The 13,082-nt window shown below is 31.7% G+C and overlaps 1 protein-coding gene across 5 annotated transcripts in view; it reads right to left on the bottom strand.

Annotated features, from left to right (window-relative positions):
* LOC143229476 (uncharacterized) overlaps window positions 1–13,082 on the bottom strand; it is a 449,330-nt gene that overhangs the window by 336,842 nt on the left and 99,406 nt on the right. For 4 of the 5 annotated variants that reach the window (XM_076461844.1, XM_076461843.1, XM_076461846.1 and 1 more), the window contains 6 exons: window positions 12,799–12,965; window positions 11,033–11,115; window positions 6,906–7,042; window positions 6,586–6,789; window positions 4,372–4,448; window positions 2,362–2,463 (listed from right to left, as the gene is read on the bottom strand). In XM_076461844.1, the coding sequence (XP_076317959.1) occupies window positions 2,362–2,463; window positions 4,372–4,448; window positions 6,586–6,789; window positions 6,906–7,042; window positions 11,033–11,115; window positions 12,799–12,965 (770 nt within the window). The remainder of the gene's footprint in view (window positions 1–2,361; window positions 2,464–4,371; window positions 4,449–6,585; window positions 6,790–6,905; window positions 7,043–11,032; window positions 11,116–12,798; window positions 12,966–13,082) is intronic. The other variant, XR_013015900.1, reaches the window with a different exon arrangement.

Raw genomic sequence — 13,082 nt, 5'->3', positions numbered from 1 at the left:
TTTAAATGTTCGTGCTATATTGCTTTTATTTATCATAATTAATGCACAAAATGTTTACGAATGAAGCCAAAATTACTATTAACTTTATTTGAATTACGGGACAATTTAAATATATATATTTTTAAGTACATAACTTCCATTCGAAAATGCATATAGATGGATAACTAAATTTTGTTTCACTTGATTGTTGAGTATGAACAAAACACTCATTTAAAACAAGTTTTGGTCGACTCTTCAAAATTGGTAAAAATAATTAGAGTGAAGTTATTAAACGCTAACCGAACAAAATTTAACTCCATGAATACCACAGAATAAAACAGAGTGAATATCTCCCCCCACATAGCTGCTTAAATTAAAACAACTCTTAGATATAATGTGTATTCAACTTGTATAATTATATGTATAAGGAACTCAATAATATAACTAAATACCAGCAGATCATACAGAAGTTAAAAATAGGGTCAAATGTCAACACTTCCCTCTGTAAAAAATAGTAATAATGCTTTAATATATTTATTGGGTTTATAGTTATTTCTTCTTTGAAATCACATAGGTTTGAATAAAGTTTGATATAAAACAAATTTAGAAACACGTGTTTTGCAAGTTGTACGGCAAATTTACGCACAGTAGTATATATATTATGAACCTAATAATAGAATATATACGCACGCACATACACACACTTACACGTATTCTCATTTTAAATTTACAAATACAGAATATTTTACCCTCAAATTATCGATCTGTATATATGTAATTCACTACCATTGATATCCACATATTACATGTTTTGAAATATTTTCTTTTCCTCTATTATAAAACTCAGTGAAATGAATGTATAAAAGAATTTAGGTGAATTCTCATTATTTATGCAAAACAGACAGGACTTCAGCAGTCGCCGATGAGTTCAATTTCATGATTGATGGTTTTTTTTTTAAATTTTTTGTGTCACTTGCATATCTTAAAGGGACTTGCAGTGAAGAATTTTATAGACCCAAAAGAAATGTTGCTCATATAACTTTTCTGAAAATGTGTCTCAAGACGCCAATGAGGTTTAGATTATATCCTAGGGTTTAACAGTTTTACTGAGTCTTTCTGTAACACAAAAGCTGAACAATTAAATTAAAAACTACGCAAAGTAAAGAAAATAACTATAAAAGAAAAAAAATTGCTGAACATCGAATAATCTACCACGTGTATCCAATAACGAAATGTTTGGTTTGGTTTGTTTTGAATTTCGCGCAAAGCTAGTCGATGGTTATTTGCGCTAGCCGTCCCTAATTTAGCAGTGTAAGACAAGAGAGAAGGCAGCTAGTCACCACCGCCCACCGCCAACTCTTGGGCTACTCTTTTACCAACGAATAGCGGGACTGAGTGTCGTATTATAACACCCTCACGGCTGAAAGAGCGAGCATGTTTGGTGGGACGAGGATTCGAACCCGCAACCCTCGGATTACGAATCGAGTACTTTAAGTAACGAAATGAAGACGGGAAAACGTGTAATTTGTATTTCGAGCTGATTCCAATATCAATCTATGAGGTTTATTATGTCGTTCTCATAGACCTAAAGGATGAAGGTTAGATACGTGGTTACCAAACCTTGATTGTCCGGATCAGAAAAGTTTATCTTATATGTATATATAGGTTAAACGAACTTCAAGTCAAGGTTAAATATATTTTTTCCCTAAATTCTACCGGATTTCAACAGTACACATGAAATATTTTACCCTTTTGTTTTCTAAAGGACTTCAATCATTCAAATCAAATAGGTAGATTTTGCAATTCAAACTAGAATTGTAGTTCTAGCTTTTCAGGCGTGTAGATCAGAATGGCGTATTCGGTAGCACTTTTGGCGTAGGAAAAATACATTAATGTTACTAGTCATATGATTCTCTCAAACTGTCCCTTTAACTAAAATTCATTAAATATAAATTAAATTGTATTCGTATGCTAAAATGTGGCTTTCAACCGTTTATAAACAAAATTAAAAAACCGACGAAATACACTTTAAGACGAAAATGTACAACAGTAATATAACAGCGTGAAAGAAAAAATTAATCATAAATAAAGAACAACAATTTTAATTTTATATTCGCCTTACAAACAAAATTGGTATTATAACCAACTAAGGGCTAAAGTTACGTCTAATATCGTTTCACTCCAGCTATGTTAATGACAGTTTACACCACTCACTGATTCTGTTTATGAAGCTATTCAATGGAAAAAGACTTAAAAGGCATATTGTACAGGGCTAACAAAATTAACTGTAGAAACCATAAACAGTATCTTCTAACGGACTTTAACCGTGCAGGAAAGATAAATCTACCTCTAATGATACCTAACAAAATCCGCCATGCTTACTTCTTCCCATCTTTCCATTGTCTCAACAATTCGGTTGCGTTGTTAAGGCATTCTTCGTCTTCTACTCCACATGCTAAATTTAAAACTGTTACTCTGGTTCGTCTGGAATGAAAGTAAATGTGCATTTGTCATAAACATCCGTAGGATAAGGTTCAGTTTCCATGTAAGGTTATTATTATTTTTATTCTAATGCTCTGTTAGACTACTTTATTACAAAGACGTTGGAATTCTTTTTTGTTGAAATCACTAATGTTCGTATATGAAACAATGGTGTTACTGATGTTGGTCCTCGTTTCTGATTGATGGCAATATTTAAAATGTATATCTGACACAATGTAATAAAGACAATGTTACATGAAATGACAATTACCATAACCTGAAAACATTTCTCATAACTACAGAAATATATGCAGGGAAGTACAGGTTACCAACGTTTAGTTGATACAAGTATGAAAAATAAAGGTTGTAATGAATACAGTAATTCAAAGACAAATTTACTTGCACACATTATCGGAAAAGAAGTAAAATGGGTAAACATCAACATGACGTCCAACAAATAGCGTCTGACTTTTCTTATAAATCGCACAAATAATCTTTCGAAATTTCAAATTATATATTATCTGAAGCAAGTTTAATGACACATTACTCCAAGTTGAGTTATAAAGCAATTTCTTCTTACATTGCATTGGTATAACTTTGAAGATAACTCAACATGATCCATCTTTGAATTTTTTCTTTAGAGGAGGTAAGGATAGGATAGAAAAGATATTCTGACTACTCACCAAACATAAAACCAGATTGAGCTCTTCATTCTTACCTAGTGAACTTTGAGCTTCTGTATTTTAAAAATACAGTAAAGCATGTTCATACGTACTTTTATTATTCAAGCCGCTGATAGACTAACTGTGATTCACGACTTAGAATCGAATCCTGTATCTTAGCGTTGTAAATCCGTGAACTTACCGCTTTCCCAAAGGGAGACGAAACAATTTTATGAGCACCGTAACCATTTTAGACATGGCTTTCCTCCGGAGTTACCTTTGAATTCGTGATATTTCAACACTAATAATAGTAATGAATGAATTCTAGTTTATATACTTGCTGTTTCCACACAGAAAATGCAGAATGTTATTTTCTATCTTTATATTTTCATGTTAACCTCGAAAAATTTTAAAACATCTTTCTTCTACGAAATCTCTAATTATGAACTTATTTTCAAGTAGTCCGCTTCCAGCGCAATATGCGACTACATCAAATTGAGGAATATTACACATCGGCCTGCTATGATACTCAGTGTAAAGAACTGATAAAAAAAAACATACATTAGTAAAATAGCTCATTTTCCGTGTAAAATATATACTCTAGTAATATTTGCTAGGGTTAATTCTAATATTCTTAGAATATATTTATGTGACTTGCGTGTTAATAGGTAACATGCGATCAAAGGCACATAGAAGTATGAGACAAAAATGGTTTTACTACTTTTTTAATCTAATCAGGTCTGAGCCCAAGATTCCAGTTCGGGGTGAAGTTATCAATGTTGAATTCGATCAGTGTTTACATAACAATATTTTATAGTGCTTCTCTAAGAGACAACGATATATTTTACAACTAATATACAACTCAAGTACAAATGATTTCACTCATCTAGCTTCTTTTTCAGTGTTTTTTCATACTGTTACTAGTTTCTGAAAACTCTTTAGGTGCAATAGATAAGCTAATTATCTGATCACATTTATTTATAAGTGTAGAGTTTTAAACTTAAAACTCACTAAGATGCGTAACTCACTTTTTAAACTTAAAACAAATTAAAATGTATAACTTACTTTTTAAATTTAAAACTAATTAAAATATGTAACTTACTTTTAAACTTAAAACTAATTAAAATATGTAACTTACTTTATAAACTTAAAACTAATGAAAATGTTTAACTTACTTTATAAACTTAAAACTAATTAAAATGTTTAACTTACTTTATAAACTTAAAACTAATTAAAATGTGTAACTTACTTTTTCAAGTGATCATCGTTTTCATCACTCCATCCGAGTTCGGCTACAACGTCTGCTGTTAAGGACTTTATGTACTTCTATAAAACGTAAGAAACGAGCACTGATAAATCATTTGTTAAACACGATATTTTCGCTCTTTCCTGATACAAACGTATAGGATTTTCAAATACGAGAAATAATTTTGCATACCCGTAAGTCAGTGATAATATTAGACACGTAAATGTCTATTCAACGTAGTTTTTAAAGCCAGAATCAAAAGTGTAAAATAGTATTACCAGTGAGATTCCACATCTTATACCAGATAGTGTTTTACAGAAAGTTTCATGCTTTCTTTACCTTTAGCGTTAGACATTGGCAATAGTAATAATGTTCAGAATGATCGTGTTTTTAGTTTTTTTACTTTTTACAGGCCTTTTTTACTTCTATTTTATTTTTTACTATTGTTTAACGACTAAACAACTGTATATTTTGGTCTTTTTATTTTTGCTTAACTTTTTATGCTTTAGGTTTCTTATTTTGATTATTGATATATATATATATATATATATATATATTTACTGGTCTGTTTGGAGCAGATAGCATTACTGCTTTGTGGCACAAAACACCAACCAACAAATGATACTTTCTCAAAGCAGTGCACTATTTATTAGGAAATACGTGTTTGAGAGTATGTTTTACCATACCTTGTCATAACTGGCCATTAGCCTTTTTATTTCTATTTGAATTTTTACCTTACTTTTGGGCATTTTGTTGTTAACTTGTTTTTATTTTTACTTGTTATTTTGTTTTATATTTACAAAGGTGGTTGGACGAAGATAGTCGCGCTGCTTTGCGCCATAAAACCCCAGAACCAACCAACCAATCGTCATAAACAAAACGTATTCATCAAACATTACATTAGGAACTAAGTGCTAACACTATAATGCACTGTAGGACACTGTCGTTATTCATGAAAAATGCTGTTACGTCAAATGGCTAAACAACGTAAGTTCACCAAAAGATGAAAAGTTTATTTCCTGAGATATTATGAATAGTGTAGTTTTATAAATTTGTATGATATGTGTTTCGGTATTTTCTTATAGATATACTCATATAATAATAATAATGGGTTATTATTATTTTGTATGTCAAGTATATGTTTGACCCAGTGTTAGGTTTATTCGACTGTGATGCAAGTGTGTAGTTTTATGATCATTGGTATTGAAACTTTGCAGAACTTGCTGGAGGATATTTGGAAACGAACCAACTGGAGAACAACACCTAAACTACCATTATTTTACATGGAACATAAATAAACAACAATCATGTCACTCAATAATCAAAATGAAAAGAAACCTATTGACCAGTTTCAGTAGAAGATGTCTAATGATGTCCAAATTACATCTTATTGATGATACCACTTTTATTTTGATAGCCAAAAGTAAAAATATGAAAATTCAGAGCTCACGAGGCGTTTTGGTAAATCAGATCAGAACTTCAATATATTATTTTAGGCTTAGGAATTCTTCGTTTCGGAACTATCGTGCAAAATTCAACAAAGAGTATAACTGACGGACTAAAGGACACGTAGGAAGCTAATGAACAGCACCTGTTGCACAGTCTTGAGCTACTCATATTAGCTTGAGAAGAAATGAACAGCAAACTGCAATATATCACCATAAGTGAAAACAAATAATTTTAGAGGATTTTTGTAATTAAAATATCCTTGGAGAAATGGAAGAGGTTATCCAGGAAAACTAAGAGAAATTCAAATATTTATATTCCCAGAAGACTAATCACCAAGTGCTCTTAGAAGAGAATGAATAAAAGCTGTGTTATTTAAAGGCATAGATTATTTACGTATTTAAATTTTAATGTATTTGGCTGACACATACAGTTTATGCCTATTTGAATATTTTATCTTGGACAAACGTTACAAACTTTCTGTTATCATTACCTGATTTATTGTACAATCGCACATATCATTTAATATATCTTTAAGACGAGTTAAAATACTCCTCATTCGAGAGTAAAAACACTCTACACGAAATAATCACTTAAATAAATAATACTCTTAACAGATTCATGTAATTTACCGAGTACCAGTAAGAAAAATAAAAGCGAACAGATAATAAAATACAAAAGTAGTATGTTAAACTCGAAGCTAGTTTGTTTCAACATCTTTTGGGCATTACAATGCATAAATATTGTTCTGTTTTAAAATTGGGGTATTACCTTCAGCAAGAACTTTGATTCGCTGTTCTCCAGTGGTTTACTAATGTAACTTAGAACCATATTAGCTGTTTCCCACGGCACCAGGTGACGCTCATCTTTCAAGTACGTGGATAGTTCAAGAGGAACGGAATATTTCAAATACCCCGCACGTGCTAAGAAAAATGAATCGCTGATGACGTTGGCACGATTGGATGGGCTCCACACCTTTAAAAAAAATTATTAGTCGTAAAAAGAAAATTAACTGATAAGTATTTGTGGATTATCATTATATAAGTACAGGAAAATATTATTAAAGATCAATCTGATTGGAATACTTCTACCTTATGGTTCTTCTTTAACAGGTCAATTATCTTCTGCCAGTCGTTTTCCTCATAGTTTATCATATAAAATCCAAACTGGTTGACATTGAATTTAAACCATCCTTCTATGCCATCTTCCAAGGCAATATCCAGCTGTTCTACAAAGCAAGTAATAACAGTTTAATGAGATATTCGTTATAATACACATGACACGCGTGAATTAAAAACAGTGTGGCAAAACAAATCTCACTCTTGTGTCTTAAGTTTACTGCTGTTAAAACTAAATTTAGTTTTTAACAAGAATCCTGGCTTATAAATGAAGTAAAGGATACTTATGAAGCTTTTCCTTGTCAACTATTTTGATTTTCAATATTATGTGTGTGTGCTTCTCTTATAGCAAAGACACATCGGTCAATTTGTTGTATCCACTGAGTGGAATCGAGCCTCTGATTTTAGCGTTGTAACTCCGAAGATTTTGCGCTGTCCCACCGAGGGGCTTGAACGTCTTATTTTCACATTTTTGCTCTCTGTACATACATCTACCTATCGAAAACGAAGTTACTTCGAGTGAATAATATGAAAGAAACGAAAAAATCCCGAATTTGTAGTGTGTCCTGTTATTCTCCACCCATATGTACAGCGGTATGTCTATGGACTTACAACGCTAGAACCTAGCTTCGATACCCGTGGTGAGCAGAGTACAGATAGCCCATTGTGTAGCTTTGTGTTTACCTTCAAAACAACCAACCAACCTGTTATTCACCAGATGTACGGGGTAATATTGCAATAGTTAACCAGTCTGTATATGGATGTTCACATGCACTTTTTTATTACCTGAAGTTATACATATAAATGCATGCAATAGTTGTTTACCATTATAGGTATAGAACTCTAATACGTACATAAAACCAGAAAAGCCTAGAAGTTAAACAAGAAGTGTTATTTTCAGTAGTTATATAATTTTCATTGAATATAATAATATAGTCGTTTTGCAGTGAAAAGTAAAAAAATAATATTTTGTTGTTGTTTACAAGCGCGGAGCTACACAATAAGCTATCTGTGCTCTGTCCACATGAGAATTAAAACCCTTTTTTTTTTAATGTTATAAGCTCTTAGCCTTATCGTCGAACAAGCAAAACTGAAAGCCTATATGTTTCCCTATTCTTGATGAGTTTGTTTTTGGTGAGGCTGAAAATTTGTGAATAATTTGTTTGTATATTATATAAACATAACAAACTAATTTCACTTCTACTTTGAGCTTAGAACTATATGCAATGTTAAAGAAATACACAGGTCACAGCTGGCATTTTTATTATTTAATTGACGTTTTATATAAATTTTGTGGCTTCTTTTCGTCAACAAAAATTACACGTTTTTTTCAAATATTTTAACATGTGAAGCGTTTTTACTTTGTTTGAGACAAGCAGTATTTCAAATATTTTGCGTTGAACATAAGTATTTCTGTCTCGACAGAGAGACGATGTATTTCTGTTTATTTTTCTTTCTTTATTCTTCCAAACACTTTACAATCGATCACCATGCTTTAATTTCTTGGCAAATTGACTTAAAACTTGTTATAGTTATATTTTGGTCCGATACGTGTAGAAACATGTTATTATTATTTTATATTTTTGGATAATCTTTCACACCACAAAATCATTAAAAAGGCCTAAATCCAAAATATATGTATGTATATATATATACATATATACACATGGCTCTTGTGAGATCTTATTTACAGCAATTTGAAACGTGTCACAAAAACTAATTCATATGCACCCAACATATTGACCTTCAAAAATACATCAGTTAATTTTGAGTCTTAATAGAGGGAGAACGTCACACGTTACAAAAATATATACAATTTTGAGGTTTTGGTCACTTACTCTGTCATATTTTGACCACTTAGCATAGAATTAGGTTGAAGATAATTTTCCGGAAATCTCGCATATTGAAAAATGAAAATGGTGAGCTTTACCATCCTTTTTTTTGGCAATCATAGGGGATAAGGATGCCATAAAAAGTGTTATATTAGATTTTGACATTTACTTTGCCATATTTTGGAAGAAAAAAAATTTGCTGTTCTCATACATATGCGTACAAAAAATGAGGTATGTCCACTTTTGTACATTTTAGGGGCATCAGAGTTTTATTATATATGTGGACTGGAATTCTTCAACAGTAGGTGTATAACTTTTTGGCTATAAATTCGAACAATAAACAGACAGCGCATAATCCACTTGTTTTAAAATAATATATTCAAAACAATTCGAACGTATTTAAAAAAATACATTATGAAATATTACACTTTTATCTTTTAGAACGCCTTTGGGTAAGACAAATTATTCTTTTTATCTCTATTAAACTGTGAACCTCGCTTTAATATATCGCTTATCATGGTTAACCACTCACACGCCGGCTAACTTCACGTTTTATAACTTTTGTATTACTGAACTTTTCTCTAACTTTGTTTCACCTTATACTTCTTCTCCAATTGCGCTCGAAGATGCCCCCCGCTAGTACAGCGGTATGTCTCCGGATTTACAACGCTAAAATCAGGGGTTCGATTCTCCTCGGTGGGCTGAGCAGATAGCCCGATGTGGCTTTGCTGTAAGGAAAACACACACGCGCTCGAAGACACCTATATTTATACCTCGTGTACTGAGGCATGAAAAATAACGAAAATTCGAGTAATGTGATGTCAACAATATTAGCAAAGCCTAGACAACAATATAACACAACGTAATCCCATGCTGGTACAGCGGAATGTCCACGTATTTATACCGCTGACATCAAAGGGTTCAATTCCCCTCGGTGAACACAACAGATAGCCCTAAGAGGTTTTGCTATAACAAACACAACAGAGTTACGCAACCAAATTTGTCATAACTATTGCTTTTAAAATGTTTAACTTTTAACTCTCTTGTTATTAAAACTAAACAATCATTGAATATTAACTCAGTTAAAATAAGTTAAATAATAACACTTACATTAAACAGTCTTGTATATCCAACAATGGGAAGTAATGTTAGGGGTTTTGATGAATTATTTGGCTTGGTTTCAACAATTTGCATGAAATTTAGTACAAAGGTGTACTGTGCAGGTCCCAAACAGAGATATAGGCAATTTTAAAATGTTCGCTCAGTTTCATCGGCGAAAGTAAAATACAGTTTCGGATTTCATGAACTATTCACATTATTTCAACACATTTACATGAAATTTTGTAAAAAAAAATACTTTTTTTTACACATCCCAGTGATATAAACAGTCTTCGATTTTCTATGTATTTTATGACTTTTCTGGTATCATAATTGATCATGTTGGAATTGTGGGGCGGAAAGATTTTGCATTAGTCAGCGAATGTTAGCCTCGATAAATTATCTTTTGTGTTGAATAACAATAAAGTGTATAATAAATGTTTACGTTTATCAGTCAGTGTCTTGACACCTTTATGATTAAGAATGTGATATTTCATTACATTAAACTCATCGTAATGATTCCTTTGTTGACCGAATACATATTTCTACTCCCAGAGTTCGTTGTCTCTTCGTTAAACGGACTGATGTAAATAGTCCATCACTTTACACGAAAATGTTATATTGAACTTAAAGACCTTGTTGATAGCCACGTAAAATAAACAATTCCGAAGTGAAATACTATTAGACAGTAGTTGGCCCGTAAAGAATGACGGGATTTACCAGTTTTATTGCATGAACGTACATACAAATACACACATTAATGAATGATACGACTTTTACGTTTGCTTAAAATAACAGTATAAACATATATTAAAACTACGTGTTATGAATAACAAAATCCTAACAGTTTTGACTCTCATACAAATAGTACTTTCTTCAAAAATTTGTTTTTTTTTTAATTTTCGCTTTATTTGATGATGGTTGTTGTGTTTATTTTTTTATCTGAAAACAATATTTAAAAGCTCTATATTTTAGTAACATTTTTCAACGTTTTTGAGTCAATAGAAGTTTCGTTTTTGTTAAATAGCTGTAATATGATGGCATTTGTATCGTTTGATATATTAAAATCGTTATGTGTTTTAAACAGCTTAATATCATTAGATGTAAAATAGAATAGACCAACATGGAATGCTAAATAATTTCTTAAAAGAACATTACTATATTACTTACCCTCTTTGTCTGTTCGCAACCAGTATATCTGAGGATTTTTACTTTTACTGCTGTGGTAACTTAATGGTATCTCCCAAACATAGCTGAAAGATTAAACATTTTGTCAAAACTAAAATGAAACTATTGTTATAATTTTGTTAGTTGTTTCTGTAATCATGAGTATTTGCTATAAAGTACCTTCAGTAAAGGTTTATTTATTTTGGCCCAAAGCTATACAAGGATTTACCAATGACGTTGAACCAGTGTCGTTCACGATGGCACTACTGTCCTGCTTGACTGCATTTTTAGCTTTTAAAGGGGAATTAGCATTTTAAAATATCTTAATTTTTATGTAATATTGGAGCATTATTTAGCTTTTTACTTTTTATAGTTTAACACCTTTTCCCTTCTTAATGTTTTTTTTGGCGCAGATAGCCATATTGCTTTGCGCTACTAAACTTCAACCAACCAGCCACATAAGGATTACCTGTTCCCAGCTGTCCCTAATTTTAAACTTGCACACCAGAGAGAAAGTAGCTAATAAACATAGCCTTCCACCATCTCTTGAATTACTCTTGTTTGATCGAATAGTTAAGTTTGATCGTACATCTTACGGCAAATCCACAGCCCCAAAGCAAAGTAAAAGTGTTTTGCAGTGACTGATCGTGATCAGTGACTAAAGTAGGGAAGGCTCGGTGCAGTGGGCTAACAACCTACTCACTTAAATACTTGTTGAAGAATCCGCAAGCGATTGCGGCCCGATGTTCCTAGATGGAATCTAATGGTGATAACTAACTGACTAACTAAAAAAATTCAGACAAGATGAATATATTTACATATTTTTGGCAAACACGTTTATTTTAATTTCAACAACAAGGAATAAATATTTTTGTCTTTTTTTCGTTAATTACGTATGTTGTGTATTTAATCATACCAGTAAAAAGTGGGAAAAATTTCACTTAAGGCGTAAGAACCTCATCCTAGTCAGCTTTTGCCTAGTTGCTTAACTACAGATTTTAGGTTTTCGGTGTAATAGGTATAATCATAAACAACGACAAACAAGATATGTTTTTATAGTTAACTGTTAAAGTGAATTTTTAAGCAATCTAGAAAATAAATTATTAACTGATTTTCTAATTCGTTATTGACAGAACGTAGCTGCTTTGTAGACCTATTCTTTCCCAAGCTTTATTTTGAACTTGAAGAAAAACTATTTGGGTTCAAGCATTGACTAAATGTTAGTGTATAGGAGCCCAAAGTTCTTGTAGAAAAAAAAATAGTGACTAACGTGACGTCACTCTATTTCTAAAAGGTATCTTATCTCCAGTGTACCGCAGATGGAATATCTTTATTGTATTATCCACAATGAATGGGCTATCTTAATTACCCTGCTTCGGAAACACGGTAAATGAAATAACGCATCATCTTGTGAAGTCCTGTTACGTTTCTTTATTTTTTAACGATAAATAACAAAGCAATATAACTTTAAAATTAATGTACCAGCTATTGTTAACAAAACTCTGTAAGTTTGGTGATTACAAAATCAATAACTGTATGAAAAATATAATTACCCAAAATAGCGTAAAATAAAGCATAAATAAAGGAACACAACCATTTAAAACTTCTCCATATTTCTTGTAAACTCAGGAAGATTCGATCCCTTAAATTATATTTTGGAAGATAAAATTCTTAACAAGACCAAGTATTTTAAATTTATTTCATGTGTCCGGTGTTCTATAATTCTGTTGGCAGTTTTAGTTAAATTATTTAAAGATATTTACACTTACCCGAAAGGAGAATCGTCATCAGCTACAGCAGCGCTCTCAGGACTAATCAGAAATCGTTGTTGTTGAACGTGGAATGTGTGGGGGTTAACCTTATCCCTTGTGATATTGATGTATGGATATCCCATTTGTCCAGTCCACGTGTTCATTATTTGAGAGATGTCAAGATTCTAGGATGTTGGAAATAAAGAATCCATTGTGAGAAACAGTTTTTACAGCCCTTTTTAAAGAGTGAATACTTATGAATCATTTACTCTATTCACTTCATTAACATCCGATTTAATAAT

Source organism: Tachypleus tridentatus, chromosome 10 (assembly GCF_004210375.1).
Source record: "Tachypleus tridentatus isolate NWPU-2018 chromosome 10, ASM421037v1, whole genome shotgun sequence".
In the NCBI taxonomy this organism is placed as follows: Eukaryota; Metazoa; Arthropoda; class Merostomata; order Xiphosura; family Limulidae; genus Tachypleus; species Tachypleus tridentatus.
The sequence above is the reverse complement of the archived record's forward strand: the minus strand, read 5'-3'. Positions and strand labels throughout refer to the sequence as shown.